This window comes from Dasypus novemcinctus, chromosome 29 (assembly GCF_030445035.2).
Source record: "Dasypus novemcinctus isolate mDasNov1 chromosome 29, mDasNov1.1.hap2, whole genome shotgun sequence".
Taxonomy (NCBI): domain Eukaryota; kingdom Metazoa; phylum Chordata; class Mammalia; order Cingulata; family Dasypodidae; genus Dasypus; species Dasypus novemcinctus.
In genome coordinates, this window is record NC_080701.1 from 25901403 (window position 1) to 25920047 (window position 18645).

The 18645-nt window shown below is 51.2% G+C and overlaps 1 protein-coding gene and 1 long non-coding RNA gene across 12 annotated transcripts in view; one reads left to right on the top strand and one right to left on the bottom strand.

Annotated features, from left to right (window-relative positions):
- ANK1 (ankyrin 1) overlaps positions 1–18645 on the bottom strand; it is a 236103-nt gene that overhangs the window by 75163 nt on the left and 142295 nt on the right. For all 11 annotated transcript variants that reach the window (XM_058289994.2, XM_058289996.2, XM_058289993.2 and 8 more), the window contains exons 3-9: positions 9083–9181; positions 4112–4210; positions 3421–3519; positions 2291–2476; positions 1078–1176; positions 496–594; positions 149–247 (exon numbers count right to left, since the gene is read on the bottom strand). In XM_058289994.2, the coding sequence (XP_058145977.1) occupies positions 149–247; positions 496–594; positions 1078–1176; positions 2291–2476; positions 3421–3519; positions 4112–4210; positions 9083–9181 (780 nt within the window). The remainder of the gene's footprint in view (positions 1–148; positions 248–495; positions 595–1077; positions 1177–2290; positions 2477–3420; positions 3520–4111; positions 4211–9082; positions 9182–18645) is intronic.
- On the top strand, positions 8065–18269 carry LOC131276592 (uncharacterized). Its single transcript, XR_009184049.2, has 4 exons — positions 8065–8244; positions 8662–8906; positions 9901–10019; positions 13178–18269. It is a non-coding gene; the product is annotated as an uncharacterized lncRNA (long non-coding RNA).

The following is an 18645-nucleotide window of genomic DNA, read 5'->3' on the forward strand; positions in this document are numbered from 1 at the left end:
TCCTTCCTGAGGCAGTGTTATGGTGGATTCAGATGCACCATCTCTTAGTTGATTTTCATCCCTCTTTTACAGGATGGGATTTGCTCCCAGCTCTGCCTGACCTGGAGCCCTGCCTAGAAGAGGCTACTCCCAGGAAGGAGGCACACACCTTGGTTTTGGCCTGGATGGGCGCCCCGTGGTCCAGCAGGATCTCTGAGATTCGCACGTGCCCATTTCGAGCTGCACAGTGGAGAGGTGTCAATTCGTCCTTTAAAAAAGACAGAGCCAAAAACACAAAGCTCAAGAAGCAAGGATCAGAGGCTATTGGGAGCCACTTCCTGCAGCGCCACTCCCAGCCCGGGCGCAGGGGTTTCCTTGGGGACGCGCGTCTTGCTTGCGCTTCTCCCCGTGCGCTCTGGCCCCTGCTGCAGGCTGCTCCCTACCTAGGTCACTGGGTGCCCCGCCCCGTGCCCCCGCGCGCCTCCTGGCCCTTCCACCGCGCCTGCCGGCACCCACCTTGGTCCTTGTTTCTATCTGGGCCCCCCGGTCCAGCAGGAGCCGCACCATGATCACGTTGCCCCTGCGGGAGGCGATGTGCAGCGGCGTGATGCCGTTCTGGGGGGGGACGAAGCAGGACAGTCAGGGGCCGCCCCCTCATCTCGCCCGCAGCGGCTGTGCACCCCTTTTCCTGATGAACCCCCACCCCCAGCCCGGCAAAAGCCCCCGAGAAGGCGGCCACATTAAGCCTGCCCTTAGGACAGCTCTCCTCTCAGACCTATCTCAGAACCTGCGGTGCCAAAAGCAGAGCGGCTCTTCACACCGCAGGCAGGTCTCTGGGAGAAAACGCGCGTGGCCAGATGAAGGCCAGTTACTGGAGAATCGTCTAGAATGGGCAAAGGTGGCTCCTCAGGAGGAAGTGGGTGGAAGCGGAGGGACGGATGAAGAGAAACCCGCCCGGAAGGCGCCAGGGGCGAGGTCACCCACAGGCACTTTCGGAACGGGTGACATCCCTGGTGTCAACGAGAGCAGGAGCAACTGGATTCCGGACTCAAGGCGCACCCCGGCAGGGGCGGGACCCCGCCAGCGGGCACGCGTTACCTGCGGGGTGAAGTTGACGCTGGCACCCCTGTTGAGGAGTAACTGGGCGACGTTGAGGTTCTCATAGTGCGCCGCGATGTGGAGGGGCGTGAATCCCGTCTGGGGCACGACAGAGAGGGGGGGAAAGCGCGTCACGGGTGACGTAGGGTCACCTCTAACTCGGGTCCCGCCCAGGGATTCTGAGGACGTTGGTGGGGCCAGAGAACTCTCCTATTTGACTGAGGAAAATATTTGCCCAAAGAGTCGCGTGACACCAAGAACGGGTGTCAGTGTGGCAAGTTGCCTCTCAGTGACCCACACGATTCGCCTCATGGCTCACGTGGACAAACCACAGATGAGAATTTACCTCAGACTCTGTAGGTAGTTCACCTGAATGTTAATGGATGAAGAGATTTTTTTCCCCCCTGCACTTTGCGTTTTTAATTTAATGATCTATCTTAGAGAGTGCTGACAGAAGATGCGGCTCATTGTTTGTTTGTTTTTCAACAGTTCTATTCACACATCATATGTAAAGAGATTTTGATGAACAAATGAAAAATGTCAGGGGGTCCAGGATCTTAATTACAGGAGCGGTTTCAACCCCCTCAAAGGGTCTGATGGCTCTGCTGGCTGGCCAAAGGCAGACGCTTGGCTCTTTCTTCTCCTCATCCTATTTCATCCCCTCAGACCATGCCTTACCCCGGGCAGCCATTTTCCAGAGGAGACCCCGAGGTCATGGGGTCGAGGGGGGTGAGGAGAGCTGTGTGAGTAACTCAGTGCCACTCCAGTCCCACTAGAAGAGAGGCGACTAACAGCCTAGACTTATAAACAACGGACCGGCAGGCCACCGCCTCAGACAGAGAGTTCAGGCTCTCCGGGGAGCCCCTTTTCTCCACACCCCCCACCTCCACATCCCCATTTCCCAGGGTGGGGCCCTCGCCTCCAGCAGGGGGCAGCCCAGTGCCGAGAGCAGGACAACTTCAAGGCCACCAGGCTTTCTGGTTTTCCAGAGTTCCTCTCTGGCCCCAGAGCCACGGTGCCCTGGACACCCTTTTTTTTGGATGCAGTAAGAAACCTGCCTGCTCCTTGCCAAGAGCATTTTTCACCAGGGACTCGGAGCGGGACTGTCCACCGAGGCCCTTGCGCATGATTGAGGGGAAATCTGCCAGCGTTCTGGAAACTGTGCGCGGCCGACACAGCCGGCCCCTCAGCAGGGCTCCGGGGAAGCGCGCACCTTGGAGAGCACGTCGGGGTTGGGGTCGTTCTGCAGCAGCACGGCGGCCGTCCGGGTGTCGTCGTTGCGGGCGGCGATGTGCAGGGCGGGCAGGCGCACCTTGCCTTTCGTCCCGTAGTTGATGAGGTGGGCCACCACGTTCTCGTGGCCCTGCTGCAGAGCCACGGCGAGCGGGGTGAAGCCGTCCTGGCCGGGGGAGAGGAAAAGACAGCCGCGCTCGGCCTGGCCCTGCCCGCTCGAGCCCACCTCCGCCCGACACGCCTGCCTCCAGCTCCCGGCACCTCCGGCTCCTCCCCGGGGCTCGGCTTGGACGCCACCTCCTCCCCGAAAGCCCTCCGTCATCCCACCGCAATCTCGCAGAGCCTCCCTGCCATTTCCCTTAGGCACGGGTTCAATGGTCCTTTGGACGTGCTTGCCCGCCTGAGCACAATGATATAAAGTTCTCCCTGCTCTCAGTTTCTCTGCCTTTCCTCCCTCTCGGCCCACCCACTGGGACCAGGACCGTGCCTCGGGCGTGGCGGGTGTCCCTCCATTCCACACAGAGCGCTCCACGCCTACCAAATACTGGAAACCACAACCAGGCACCGAGGATTCGCTTGTGAGCGACTGTGACCAATTGTCTCAACACCTAACCGAGGGACGAGGGGCCCCATGGACGGGCAGAGCAGAGACGTCACAAGGCCATGCAATCACTGAGCAGTCCAACGTTAGGAGTCATGACCAACTGCCTCAGTACGTCCCGGGACAGGGGACCCCACGAACTGGTAGAGCATTAACATAATAAAGCCGTGCAATCACTGAGCTGTCCAGGGCTGGGAGTCAAGGGAAGGCTCAGCTCTGGTCCAGTACATTTTGTCATTTCACCAATGACGAAACTCAGGACCGGAGCGGAAGTGACCTGTCCCGGGACGGACAGTGGGTCCCTGGGAAGACCCCCTCCCACGAAGGCCCGAGGTAGACGTGTCGGCCTCACACGCCCGCCCGCCTGTCGAGCCTTCAGCACTGGGGACAGTGCGAGTGACACGGTAGACTCTGAGGTCACTTCTTTGGTATGCGGCTGGGCGCTCCTCGAGCCCCATGACTGGGTCGCTTACTTCCCAGTGCCAAGGTCATCCATCCAAGGTACTTACTTCTGTGGCGACATTCTGGTTGGCTCCATTTTCCAGTAGAAACTTAACCACTTCTAAGTGGTTCTCTTGTGCTGCCATGTACAGGGGTGTAAAGCCTTTCTGTAAATCACGAGAAAAAGTGCATTAAAGTTCACCCACCGCAACAGCGAGACGGGCTCCAGCCGGTGCAGAACCCTCCAAGCCAGAGGACCGCTCTCTCCTCACCCAGTTTTCACGGCACCCGGGGGGCAGTACCCCCTCCTCCACCTCCGGTTATAAACACTCACTCTGAAATGGCGTGGAGCGATTATGGCAAGAGGCAAGGATGACACCCCACGGACGTCTGCGTTTCTGTCCCCCCCACCAGCATTAGTCACTGCCCCCTCCGTTTTTACTCCCTTCGTCAACGCCTGCCCCCTCCCATGGTTTCTCCCCCTCAACGGGCCATGACTCAGTGTACACCTGGCTGGTTTCCTGAACAGGGATGGCCTTCCCAACGACCAACCCCTGCTCGCGGAGAGTGCGGAGTCTAAGGCTGAGAAAATAGTAAAGGATGCCTTCCTTCGCCACTGCCTGGGAAGGTGCTGCTCGGACACCTGGACCGCGCGTGCTCACGCCAAGCCAGGGCGCCCACTGCGGAGGAGAAACGAGGGGCGCCGGCGGGGAAGGAGGGCGAGGGCCCCTCTCACCCGGGGCCGGGGAGAGCCGGTACCTGGGACTGGGCGTTGACGTTGGCGCCGTGGTTGACCAGCTCCCGCACCACCTCGTCCTGCCCGGCGAGGGCCGCGATGTGCAGTGCTGTGTTCCCTTTCTGAAACACACGGGGGTGGAGATGGAGGGGTTCCCACGGGACCACAGCGTCGCAACTGCCCGGCACAGGGGAGCGGGGGCGCCCGGTGGGCTGGGTGCAGGGAGGCCTTGGGGGGGGGGTCTCGAGGTCTGAATGGGGTGGAAAGCACACAGTGCGTGTCCATCTCCCGCCTGGAAATAGTACTGTGAGCACACGAAGGATAAGTCTTCAAAAATGAACAATGCTAAAAGAAAAATCACATCTCAACGCCCGATCTGCCAAGTGCAGGCGCGGGGCCCTGCTGGGCTGGACACGTAGGGTCCGTCAGGGTGCGCGGTGTCAGGCTGGCCAGGCAGGGCCGGTCTCCTTGGCGCCCTGGCCCCGCTCCGCTGGTGTTTCTCCGCAGGTCACCCAGAGCCCGGGTCAGGCCCGGGAGTCCAGGGAGGGGTGGGGGGGGGGGAGCCAGTAACCTTGATGCTGTTCTGGGTGACGGGGTGATGGCCACGGACCAAAAACAAGACCAAAGAGGACAGAGGGCGTGAGAAGGGAGAAGGGTGGGTAAAGGATCAAATCCAACAGGAAGAGGCAAAAACGGGCAACGGAGCTGGAGGTGGAGGAAAACCGGGTGATGTATGTAGGGAAGGGAAGAAGAAATAGGAAAACAAATGGCGAAAATAGAATAAAGCAGAACAGAAGCCGGCAAAGGAAAATACAAAGAACGTTTAAAACGGGGGCACTTAATCAGGGGGAGTCTGTGGACAGAGTTCAGGGGGTCCGTGAGCTTGGATGGAAAAATATCAACTTAATAATAATCTTTATTTTCTCTGATCCTCTAACTGAAATGTAGCATTTCCTTCACTTACGAATGTAGGCAATAAATAAATTACAGCAGCGTTCACTTCATATCACATCACAGTTGTCGCCTATCTCGAAAAATCGCTTACGCTCATCTATACTTCAAAATGATGGGAGCTGTTAGACCCAACGCTAGCTGAGCGTCATAACACTACCTGCCGCTACATTCTAAGAAGGGTCCGTGGTTTTCACTTGAGTGGCAGAGGGGTCCGTGGAACAAAAAAGATTAAGAACCCCTGAGTTAAAATGTTTGTAAGAAAAATATAATGGGCAAGTGTTCACCAAGTAAGAGAGGAGAGAAAAGCCAGAGAATAAACAGTGGGAAGGAAACGAGGCACCAGATGAAGACTTTTTAAAGTGGGCTTTTAATTAAATAAAATAAATAAAATCTTAAAAAAAAAAAAGTGGGCTTTTAAAATGATAAGAACTAATAACAGCCACCAGGCAGGTCCTGAGAGAGCGAAACGCACACTCGGGGTTTCTGCTCTGGCTTCGCCCTGGACGTCCCACAGTAATTCAGAGACAGGGTTCCAGATCGGTGGCCCGCGTCTGCTTCCAAGGTAAGGACATTCCTGCCCGAGCCAGCGCTCCTGCCCGAGGGCTGGAACACACTCTCCCAGGGTGAACTGTCCAGCGGGCACCGGGGAGGACAAACAGGGCGAGTGGGAGAACACAGCACCTCGGCTGGTGTCTGAGCTACTCAAGGAGCACAGATCACAAACGATCTGATATTTTTATAGTTCTGACAATATATAGTTTTTACCTAAGTTACCTAAACACTTACTACTCCACCACTGCAAACCGAAGACCAGACAAGCAGGGACCTTAAATCCAGTCCCTGCACTAAGACCCTCTGTTACCTGGAAGTAAAGCTCCCTCCCGGAGGAGAAACCGAGCTGCGCCAGGGCCCTGCACGGCCGAGGCTACTGGAAGCCCCCACCGGCGGGGAGGGCAGCCTCCCCGAGGACGCCCCGGGAGCTGGGAAGGAGCTCCTGTCCTTGTTTAGTAATTCAGGTGCAAAGCCTCACCTGTCTCAGGTAGGAGTTTCCTGACTGTTGCCTCGTGTTATTGTTTCCAATTTCAGCTCAAGTCCCATCTGATAAACAACAGGACCCTTCCTCACGTGTCCACCAGAGAATAAATGCCAGAACTGGACAGAGAGATGCTAACTAATCCTTTTTCCTGCAAGCCCAAAGAGTCTACATCTAGAGGCTTTGACAGCTGGGTCCAAATCCCTCACTGTACCAAGTGGAAACAAGGCCGTTGGCCCCACAAACTCCTCCTAGAGATCGGGGTGCAGAACTCCAAGCGGGGCTTTCCTCTCTCCCCGCTTGGGTGACGGTAGCGCATTTGTGTCCATTCACTGGGTCATCCAACACCTACTGAGAGCAGGTGTGTGCCAGTCGCTGGGTGAGGAGCTGGAGATGCACAGATGCCCGAGACTTGGGTTCCTGGCCCCCCAAGAAGCTCACATCCAGTGTTTCTCTCCATCTGACCCTTCCCGTGAGGAGGGGAAGGCCCCTCTGTCCTGGGGCAGCTGGTCAGATGTGCAGTCCTGGTTGTGTTCCTGCCCTCTGCATCCGGGCAGCACTGGTGAGAGGTAAGAGCCAAGGGAGGCCCTTGGGAATCCCCCCAGCCCAACACACACGTCACAAGGACCAAGCACAAGCCACCCCACCCCCCAGGGTCATCAGGGGGATTCACGGTGGAAGGCAGGGCGAGAGAGCATCTATCTTCTCTGCCTTGCCCAGCGTGAAGGAACGTGCCCTCAAAGGAGCAGGACAACTTACTTGGCGACCCTGGACCCACAAATATCTCAGTTCTCTATTTTCAGGGAGTCACAGAGCTCGTGGAAGGGAGGAGGGTTGAAATAAGTGCCGAGCGAATGCAAACGGACATGGGGGGAAGAGAGCTCCAGTGAGAGAGAACTCTTTTCTCCAGGGGCCCTCAACACTCTCTCTGCCAGCCTTCACCAACGGCTTAGGTGCTGAGCTTGGGCTGAAGGGTGCAGATGGGAGGATGTGGGAGAGCAGGTGTTTGCTTCGTGCCTTCCCAATTCCTAAGCACAGTGAAGGTACCGGTATTGGTTTTGATCTTTCCTTTTCCTTTCATCTTTCTCATGCAAGGGAAACCCATGACAATTCCCCAATCCATTATGACTCTTCCTTAGCCCAAGGTTTCAGGTTCATCTTTCTTTCCCCTCTCCTTTGTACGGAATTCCAAAACCACATCGGCTAATAAAATTTCTATAAATAAAAAAGACAGGGCAGCAGATGTAGCTCAAGTGGTTGGAGTCCCTGCTTCCCGGGTAAGAGGTCCCGGGTTCGATCCCTAGTACCTCCTGAAAAAACACCAAACAAATGTAAAAACCAACACTCACTGGGGAGCGGATGTAGCTCAGTGGTTGAGCGCTTGCTTCCCATGCACAAGGTCCTGGGTTCAATTCCAGATACCTCTCAAAAAAAAAAAAAAAAGATACACCAAGCGTTCACTTGCAAAATAACCACCAAAGGGGTAAATTCATAAAGAGTAAAAGCGCTGAAGCATGCTGATTTTGTAGCTCTTGGGGGAATGCCAGGAGAAGGAGAGCCTCTCTGGCACAGAGACCCCATCAGATGGCACGCCACTTTGCAGCCAGGTCCTTGGAAGCATCCAAAGAAGGAACGATTGCCTCCGCTTCCCCCACAAAAGAAGCAGGGTAAAAACCATTGGTATTTGTCATGGGGTTAGGAAACAACGCCCCCCAGCTACGCTCTGAAAGAGCAATCCCATGTATTGGAGCCATAGTTTCTGTGAGCTCTCTTCCTGTCTGGGAAATGACATGAAAATTACAGAATCTTCCCTCAAGAAATGATTGCCCCTGGAAGTTCACTTTATCACCATCAATTCCATCTGCGGTCTACAGCCTGTTCTTCTGGGCTCTCTGCTCGAGAGGCGGCAGACTGTTTGCTGCATGGGACTGAGACTGAGGCTGTGTGTGAGATCACATTTAACACGTGACCAGTGGAAAATCAGAGGCTGGGGAAAACAAACACCCAGGCTGAAAAACACCAGGCAGCAACCAAGCGGGGAACAGGGGAAAACCGGGATTGAGAAAACAGTGCTCGGGCGAGTAAAAGGCGATGGGTTTTTTCCGCTCCTTTGTTTTTAAGATGCTAGCTGCCGCCTGTTTAAGGAACAAACCAGCTGTAAGTATGGAGGTAAGTGATCCAACCGATTTTGCAATCTGTAGACGAACATCAGTTTCATGACTCCACGGTTTCTGAATTTAAGTCACTGATGTCTATAATCTATTGATTTGGGGAGAAACAAACTGCTGGGAGAGGTGTGACGTCAGCCTGGCCAGGATGCCTCTTAGTAAGAGAGGATGCTGTTCAGGGTAGCAAGGAATGGAAATAAGGTGGAGGCTGAACAAGGGGCACCAGAAAAGGAGAAATGAAAGGAACTGGAGTTAGATTAACGACGAGGGAGCTGGACTCTGCGGCGCTCAAAAATGTTTGTTTTGTGCGCCGGTCATTACCGAATCCTTCTGATAAACGGGGCATTTTACATACAGCAGCTCGTTTCATTTCCATACCAACCCTGCAAAACTAAGTATTACAATTCACATTTTACAGATGAGGCAACCTGACGTTTAACCTTGGCTGAAGCAGTGGCCTAAAAGGGCACGAAGTATCCCAGCTGGAATTTGAACTCAAGGCCCCCGACTCTGGAGCTTCCAGCGCTCCAAGCCCCTGTGCTAAGGTCGAGGACCTGGAGTAAGTCCCCAGGAAAGGCTGACGATTTAGAATTTATGCTCCGGTAATGAGGATACATTTAAGGCCCACTGGATCTCTGTGGACACAGGCTCCTGTGTTTTCAGGTGGGTTCAGGGACTCACCGAATTAGGAAGCGACTGGAAGGATGAGAGAAAGGTAGAGAGATGCTTTGGGTCTCTGCTGAAGTGCTGGTTTCCACGCCAGGGTTTGGAACAAAGTGGGAGGGACCCACAAGCTGGAATTTTCAGTGAAAAGCTCCCCCATTCCCTACGACACTTACCTTGGTTGTCGTTTCTAGAATGATTTCTTTGTGCAGAAGTTCAACCACCATTTTCACGTGGCCTTCTTTAGAGGCCAGATGCAAGCCGTTCAGCCCATTCTGTAAAGAAAAGAGCATCAAGAAGGTGGTTAGGCGGACTATGCTTTCTGCTCTTCGAGGGGCCGAGGAGGAGGCCTCTTTCCAGCCATGAAATGTGCGAAGGCTGGAAGGAAAGAACTGGAAGGTCTCAGTACCAGAACAGTCAGAGACCAGAGCCACCCCCGCTTCTCTTCACCCCGCTCCGTAGAAGCACCAGATAACAGGGGAGCAGGGAAAGAACGAGAGAGCGACAGCGAGATCACCAGTCTCTGGAGATGGGTTAAATGTGGGACACTCTCGCAAGACCAATGGACCTTCAAATTCAGATCTTGGCCAGGCATTGGGTGTCCCACTTAATTTAAAGGTTCTTGTTTCAACTGCCTCATTCATTTTCACAGCAGTAACTAGAAAAGCAAAGAGGCAGTACCAGTGCATCCTAAACAGAGGGAGATATAGACACACATAGAGTAAAATGATACAGTAAGATCAACCCACCAACAACCCAGCTCCAAGATTTCCTCAAAGAAGAACCGGTATTAAAACAGTCCCCTTTTTCTGCCCCACCATGTCAAATAACCAAAGTCGGCATGAGAGTTAAGATTTGGGGAAGAAAAAGAAACAAAACAAAACCGGTTTCCATGCAGAACTCTAACCCATTAAAATTGCCACCGTACCTGGTGACACCACGAGTGCGCTCTAGAAATCAACTTAAGTTTTATTTATCACGCTTGTGCTTCCAGGTTTTCTGCTCCTTAAACTCAGATGTCTGGAAACTCTCTGGCAAAAGCTGACCTCAAAGAGTGCTACTTTGAGTCACAAATAACCCAGACATGATGGAACTCAACTTCAATTCCAACAGGTGAATGGATCTTGGCTCCGCAGAGAAAATGATTTTAGTTAGTGAGGTTCTCCATCCCCTGCTTCTTTCTTGGATCCTTCCCCCACTCCCCCCAACAGTTCTTTCCCTCTCCCATTCCGCCTTCCTCCTTCCTCCCTTCTTTTGGTCAACTCGGTTCTAGTGCATCCCTTTCCAGAAGAATCCCCAGAGCCACAGCAGCCTCAGGTTAATAAGAATAAAAAGATCCTCACCAACGAGCTTTGAGGGGTCCCGACTCACCTATCCCCAAATACCTCCACATCCCCAACACGGCCTGCCACGGGCTTCTGAAATTCCCACTCTCCCCCTGGCTCAGGGTATCATTTTCAGGAGACTCCTGTTAAAAGAGATCTTCTACCTGGGAGTGGTAACGCATTGACCCATCCAGTCTTTGCTGTAACCAGCAGAGGCAAGTTGTGATGAGACACAGGGCAGGTCTGGGTTGACGGGAGCACGGCAGGGGTACAAGACCCTCTAACAGTGGGGACCCGGGACAGGGCGAATGCACCAGGTGCTTGGATGGCAACGACAAAGAGAGTGGGCTCCAAGGAGAACTTCCCCTCCCTCCCCCGTTTGCATCAGGCCAGCCCTGAACCCGCAAACATCCAACAAGGACAGTGGGGCAACAGGTCAGCACAGCCAGGCTTAGCGGGAGGAGAAATTGAAAATTGCCACTGGAGATTCAGTCCTCTTAAGCACCATTAAACGAAGGGTCTAAATCTGTGTCCACTCTTCACACCCCAGTGTGAATGAGATTTTCAGATAAAAGATGGGTCAGAGCCAGTTCTGGTGACAAAAAGGGCGAAGGCGATGGAAGGCGACACAGCTGGCTGCTGGAACAGCCACCCGGGGGAGAGGGGAGAGCTTCCATCAGAGGACTTAAACCAGCTCCCCTCAAAACCGGCAAAACTCAGTTCCACCCGAGAAGTAAAGGTGGAGTGGGCAGCTCTCTGAAAGCCTGGTACCACCACCTCCAGCCTCCCTGGTACGCGTCAGCGCAGGTTCCCGCCTCCCGGAGCAGGGAGCCCAGGGCAGCTCTGCAAACCCTTCTCCCAGTGCAGCATCGGCTCATCCGGAAGGTTCCCAGCGCCGAGAGCAGGCACCCGGTGATGGCGTGGGAATCTGGGGTGGCGTGGGTGGCTGGGGCGTCTGGCTGGGACAACGGGCCTGGCAGCGGCTGCAGCCTGCTGACCGCAGGGGAAGCCTCATGTCGGGCAGCCAGTGTTGTCTGGGTGCTGACTGCTGGCGTTTCTTTTTTTTTTTTTTAAAGATTTTTTTTTTCTCTCCCCTTCCCTCCCACCCCCAGTTGTCTGCTTTCTGTGTCCATTCACTGTGTGTTCTTCTGTGCGGGCTTGTATTCTTGTCAGCGGCACCAGAATCTGTGTCTCTTTTTGTTGCGTCATCTTGCTGCATCAGCTCTCCGTGTGTGCGGTGCCACTCCTGGGCAGGCTGCACTTTCTTTCGCTCTGGGCGGCTCTCCTTACGGGGTACACTCCTTGTGCGTGGGGCTCCCCTACGCGGAGGACACCCCTGTGTGGCAGGGCACTCCTTGTGTGCATCAGCACTGCACGTAGGCCAGCTCATCACATGGTCAGGAGGCCTGGGGTTTGAACCCTGGACCTCCCAGGTTGTAGGCGGATGCCCTAACCATTGAGCCAAATCCGCTCCCTGGGGTTTTCTTACTTACTCGGGCACCACCGTTACTGAGATGAGCATCCGCTCATCCTGAACGCCTCAGAGCCGAGAAGTTGGCCCCTGCTCTCCGAAGCCAGGGTCGGAAGCTCAGTCCAGAGGGATTCTAGCTATAGCAGATTGGCAAGGTATACTAGATATATGTCTATGACGTGAGAAGGCTGGAGTTGGAAGGGCTATCAGAGGTCCCTGAATTCTACCCCCTCATTTACAGCTGAGGAAATCAAAATCCAGAGCAGTCAAATGATCGGCTAAGATCACACCGCTCTTCTCAGGCACAGCCACACACAGACCAACCTGGAGTTCCCAGAAGAAAGAGTTTGGTTTTTTTCTCCCCCCTAATAAATCGGTGCAATTATTTATTTTTATTTTTTATTTTTCAACATAAACATGATATACAGTTAGATGATAAAAGCTTCCATGATCCCAGTGTAAAATGCCAACAGAACATTGGAGAAATATATAAAACAAAATATAAGGAAGATGACTGACAATATCTATATTGGATTCAATATCTATAATAAAAAGGAAATCTTAAAATATATAAAAATGGAAGAAAGTTTTAAAATCAAGCAAAGAATATGAGCCAGCAATCGAATGAATCATAAATTAAAATCATCAATAAGCATGTAATAGTCCTTGAATTAGCTATTATACTCATCAAATTGAAAAACACAAACATTTCTCAATACAGACTTCAATTAAAATTTGTGGATAGGAATATTCCATAGGGGGTGTCAGGGGGTGTTAAGAGCTACAGCCTGGGAAGTGGACTTGGCCCAATGAATGGGGCGTCCACCTACCACATGGGAGGTCCGCAGTTCAAACCCCGGGCCTCCTTGACCCACGTGATGCTGACCCACACGCAGTGCTGATGAGCACAAGGAGTGCCGTGCCACGCAGAGGTGTCCCCCGCGTAGGGAAGCCCCATGCACAAGGAGTGCACCCCGTAAGGAGAGCCGCCCAGAGCAAAAGAAAGTTCAGCCTGCCCGAGAATGGTGCCGCACACACTGAGAGCTGACACAACAAGATGACGCAACAAAAAGAAAGAGATTCCCGTGCCGCTGACAACAACAGAAGTGGACAAAGAAGAACACGCAGCAAATGGACACAGAGAACAGACAATTGGGGGGGGAAGGGAAATAAATAAAAATAAATCTTTAAATTAAAAAAAAGAGCTACAGCCTTTTCAGAATAAAGGGGGCTATAAATATATATTAATCTGGTTGCACTTTAAAACAGGCAAACACATACGAATGATTAAAGTCTAATATTTGTTCTGATTATAAAGAGACAAATGACTGTCATAAGACATCAAAAGCTCTAACTTGAAATTTAGCTTGTGTCCTCACTGAAACGCAGAGTTCACCACTGTGAGTGTATTTTCTCAAGTTCCTTTCCTGTGTCTACCCCAGCCTCAGTAATTTATTAATGCAGTGTGTCTAAAGTCCCTGCAGGTTATCTGGAAGAATCCGAGAAGGAGCAGATTTTTGTTCTTGCTCCAAGAGCTGCCCCCTCTGCTGAACAGGGGCTTAAGGCCAGCCGGATCCAAGGCAGTGGGACTCTTTCCATCCTCTTCCCCTCCGAGGACCAAGCCTGAGCAGCTTCTGGGTCACACGCCGGGTCCTGAGGGCCTGGCAACGGGCTGGGAGGAGCCAGCCTTCCGCAGGGAAGACACAGGCCGCGGTGTGTTTATTTTTATCAGGTGCTGGAAACATATGTCCCTTTTGCTGATTCCTTACAGCTTCACCTTGGTCACAATCACCACCCACAGGAATATCTGCTGGTGGCCTCTGTCATTCATCGCTAGGGATTTATGCATTGCCCTGGTTCCAGGGAAAGCCCTTCTTCCTTCCTGCCTGTGCCACCTGCCTCCCTCCCAAAGCTGCGCTCCTGGCAGGTGACGATATTCAACAGAAAAAGGACCAAGGGAGGCCATCGAGTAACTCCGCTTCAGCTTCCAGTCTAGGATCCCGACCCAACGATCTCTCTCTCTTCTTACGACTTTGGTTTTTAACGTGTCTGTTTTCAGCACAGTCACCCTAGGTTACTTCTAGTCTACCCCGCGGTGGTTTGAATCCAATGCCTTCCTGAGCGTCACGGAGCCATGCCCTATTTGGCATAGCTAACAACAGGTGGCAAGAAGGCCCAATAATTTACTGCACGACAAAATAAGACGTGGAACATGACTATGACAAACACCTGTCTCACCTAAAGTTAAGGTCATGCCCCCTGCTGAGCATTTGCTCAATCTAATCCACCGAACACTTATCAAGGACCTATTCTGTGCCCGACACCCCTTGAAGAACTCCATTTAGTGGAAGAAACAGAGGCATAAAAAATAAAGGCCACACACACACACGAGAAAAAGGGCATGTGAGCCCAGAAGCAGCACAGAGGAGAGAGGAGCTGCTCCAGCAGGGGACTCAGGCAAGTGTCACAGAGGCTTTCCAGAGTGCACAAATCCAGGGTCACAAATTTGGATACAAGGGCAAGAGAAGCACGTTTGAGTTTCAATTCTAAACTCATAAGCTAAAATTTTAGAAACTGTGCTCCCAGCCAGGGTCATCAGTGTCCTTGTCTTCCCTTCCCGAAGCATCTGAATTCAAGCGATGCGCAAACATCTAGCCCCACAGCAGCAAGTTTTTTTTCCCCAGCAACTGTCCTCAGCAGGTGGTTGGCTGCTCAACAGCCACAAGTAATCACCATCCAGCAGCTGAAATCGTGGAATACATGAAAACTAATTCACTGCACATATACACTAAAGAGCACACACAGTTCTCTCACTAAACACATATAAAAGAGCATTTCTTATACTCAGAGTATTTCATGGATAAATATCACATTTAACACATTCTTTTTACTGTAGGTAGACTTTGCTATTGCTCAAACGAGAAGGGGGAGGAGGGATACTAAAACTGTGGACAGAAGTGAACTATAATCTACCACCTCCTCACAACCAGGAATCATGAGCTTTATTTTAATTAATTCAAGTTTAAGTTGTTGGCTAGCAGTAAAAGGCAGACTGCTGAAGCTAGCCTTTTCTCTTTTCAATTACCCCATCTAATCTTCACGGCTACTTCCCTTGATGCCGAATAGCAGACAGGCTGCTGAGGGTGATTAGGGGTAAAATCGTTATATAGTTCCCCCCCCCCCAAATAACACGGCGTAGAAGATAAGCAAAGAAGGAAGCAAAGGAATATGGGAGAAAGTGCTTCAGCTAAACTAGGAGCTGGAGAAGCAAAAACTGCCTGTGGCCATTTTTAACCGCAAGTCTTTCTCAGGGGGAAACATCAGCTGCTCCTTCTGAAATCCCAATTACACGTATGCTAGACGACTTGATTTTATCCCACAGCTCTCGGCTGCTCTGTTCTGTTTTTGTCCCCCGACTCTTTTTTTCTCAATCATTTCTTTTGACTTATAATCAAGTTCTTTGAGTCTTTCCCCAGCTGTGTCCAGTCTACTGATGAGCCTATAGAAGAAACACGTCATCACTAAGGGTTTTATTTTTTATTTCTGGCATTTCACTAAACTCTTACAGTTTCCCTCTCTCTGCTGAAATTACCCATCTGAATGTTGTCTACTTTCCCCACTAGCTCCTTTAACATATTGTTTGTAGTTATTGTAAAGTTCATCTGATAGTTCCAACATCTGGGTTCTGTTGATTGTTTTGTCTCTTGACAAGGGTTTATTCTTTTCTTACTTTTTTGTGTGTCTTGCAATTTTCACTAACTGTCAGAAATCATGTGTAAAACACCATGAACCAAAGTAAATAGTATTTATGCCTGGAAATGAGCAGACTCTGCCATCAAATTGTTAGCCAGGGGTTGACTTAGGTTTGGGTTCTGTTCTTATCTTCAGATCCAAGGCTTCAAACTCCTCTAGAGGCAAGCTGCTGTTATCTCAAGCTCAAGTAGGCTCTTGGGTGCTGGAAGGTTTTCTGGGTTTCTTATCTCCCCTCAGCTTTCAGCCATCCCTCTAAGCCATACGACAAAGGGAATCTTTCCATGCTCTTTCCCCTACCCCAGCAGTAGCCTGCCCTTTCTGGTTAACGATGCTAAGCTGGTGGATGCAGGGAAGTTCTCTTTTATCCTGGGCCAGTTTCTGCCTTAGGCAGGTCTTGGTGTACCTGGTCCTCAAAGGTGGTTTTTTTTGTTTCGATCATCGCTGCTCCTGTTCTCTGTGGTGGCAAAACCCGCCTCGTGTCTGTTTGGTCGTGGTGGGAGTCTTGCTCCCCCATCAGAACCAGACCTCAGCTTCTAGCTGCTGTAGGATCCTGGGGCGCAAGACGATTTTCTGCTCCTTCCCCAGGAAAACGAAGTTTTGTTTTTTGGGTTTTTTGGTTGTCTTTTTTTTTTCCTCTCCTCTTCCTGCAGCAGTAATGGATCGTTGCCTGCTTCCTTTGCCTCCCATCAGGACAGAGGGGTTTAGTTTCTATTCCTCCCCTAAGAGAATGCATCTTTGCCTGGGGTCTGAAGGCGAGAGGATTTGTTTTTGCTTCTTTTGAGAGACGAGTCCAGGCAAGCAGGGAAAGCTTTGTGTCTGCCCTTCCCCTCCGCCCCGTCCCCACGGCCAGCAATCACCCCCTGCACAACTATACAGTCGGGGAGGCTTTCTCTGGTCTCCTGACTTAAGCCGACATTTCTCAGGCACAGCCGGTGGAGGCCTGCGGAGAAAAGCTTGTGAGTGAATTTAAACTGCCATTATGTGTCTGGGAGTCACAGCTATTTCAGCTCGGCAGGCCTGCACTTGGCCTTTAAAAACCGGTTATGGTTTTGGGCTTGCATGGGGACAGCCTTTTTTTTCATGTGCTTTGCCAAAGCTGAAACCACTTACGTGGCCTCTCTCTCCTTGGAGGGGCTTGTCTCTTTTGGGAATTCAGTTTACTTGGTTGCCTTGCTATGTCACAGGCTCACGGAAAATGGTAATTTTATAAATTATCCAGCTTTTTCTCATGGTGAGGCTGGGAGCAACGTTCTTTGACCCTTTCCACAGCCTCCATGGTCCCCGTCCTGAGCCTCTGAATCCATTTCGCCCCATATATGACCTTTGTTCCAGATGGTTCTAAAGCTACAGACATTTTTTTTTAATTAGAAAAGTTATAGGTTTACAGAAAAATCGTGCATAGAATACAGAGCTCCCATATACCCCCTATTATTAACACCGTGCATTAGCAGGGTACATTTTTTACAATTCATGGAATAACTTTTTTATAATTGTACTACTGGCTATATAGTCCATCAGTTACAATAGGTTTAACTGGGTTATTCAATCCTCTGGATTTCTTTACATTTTCATTCTAGTAGCATATATACAACCTAAAATTCCCCCTTGGAACCACATCCAGATGCGTATTTCAGTGTTCTTTATACTCACAATGCTGTGCTACCATCAGCACCACCCATAAATTGAAGAGTTTCTGTTTGGTCTGGGGGAAAAGCAGCCATCTTTAGGCTCTCCTTTGGGCAAAAAATATTCATGCCAAACACACACACCTACAGCTTTTCATCCGCCTTTGCCCTTTTACAGGAAAAATGTCAATTTAGAAGACCTTTTCTGAGAAGCGTTCTGATGGGAGGGAGGGGAAATCTCACCCTGGCTCTGTTTTTTTTTTCCTTTTTTAACATTTTTAAGAAGGAAAAAAAACTCACATTCAGCCTGAATGCTTTAATTTGGAGTATTTTCGTGCAACAACAGTGAGAAATTCCATTGACAAAATACACAATTCCAAACATTGGTTCTCATAAAAGATTCCTGCCTAGCTCCTCTGATTGCCCCAATTACGCTCCCTGATTTCCAAATGCACAAAGACGGTAGATAGGTCACAGGAAATCAACCCTCCTCCCATCGAGAGCAGAGGAACCATTTCAGCAGAATGGCCTTGGTGCCGGCGATCCTGGATCTCTGAGCTAACAGCTCTTGCTATCGCGCAGGCATCTCAAAGCGCCTGCTCCCGGCTCCCTAGGGCACGCAATCCTCACACCTCCTTTGCTCACAGCTGATTTTTTTTTGACCCTTAGACCCTGCTGGCCCTGCCTCCAGGGAGTAGGCTACATCAGGGTGTGTTCTGTGCCTGCGGAAATCTCAGACCCTGGCTGCCCCTCCCGGCCCCACGGCGCCTGGCTACCCCACTCACTGTTATTAATGTTTTTAGTTAAGCCACGTGTTTTCAGAGGACTTACGCTAGCATATCATCTTTTATTCATAACCACCTACTATCATATTATTGATTACGTTTATCCGATGAGTTGGCTACATCTAGCCAGGCCTAGGGGCAAAGCAAAACCCGCCATGAATGGACTGGCAGAGAGTGTAAACTACAATGTAAACCATCACCCATGCTGTGTAGCAGTGTCCAAAGCGTGTCCATCCACTGCAATGAATGTACCACGCTAACGAAAGAAGTTGTTGACGTGGGGAAGGTGGGGGGTGTGGGAGCGGGGCATAAGGGAATCCCCATATTTTTTAATGTAACATTTTGCGTGCTCTATGTATCTTCTAAAAATAAATTAAAAATATATTTAAAAAGAAAAAAGAAAACCGGCCAGGGGATAATTGTCATGGGGAAGACAGAGACTGGAATCCAAAGACCAAGGGCTCTGTGGATTGCCTGATTGTGGGGGAGCCACGTTATTTCCCGATGAGGAGGCTGGTAGGGTAGTAACGTGGGGGAAAGGAGGCTGATTTTGGGGTGGTGCTCCTGAAGTCTTTGGGGGTGACGGAGAATTATGTCACATATGTGACACATCGTATCACAGGGAGAGCGCACACAAACGCAGTAAAATAGTCACAGAGAATCTGAGTGAGAGAGGTGTGGGGATTCTCTGGTCTTGCAACTTGTTCTGTGGGTCTAAAACTCTTTGAAATTTTGTAAAAGAAATGGGGAGGGAGGGAGGAGTGGGGGTAGACGAGCTGA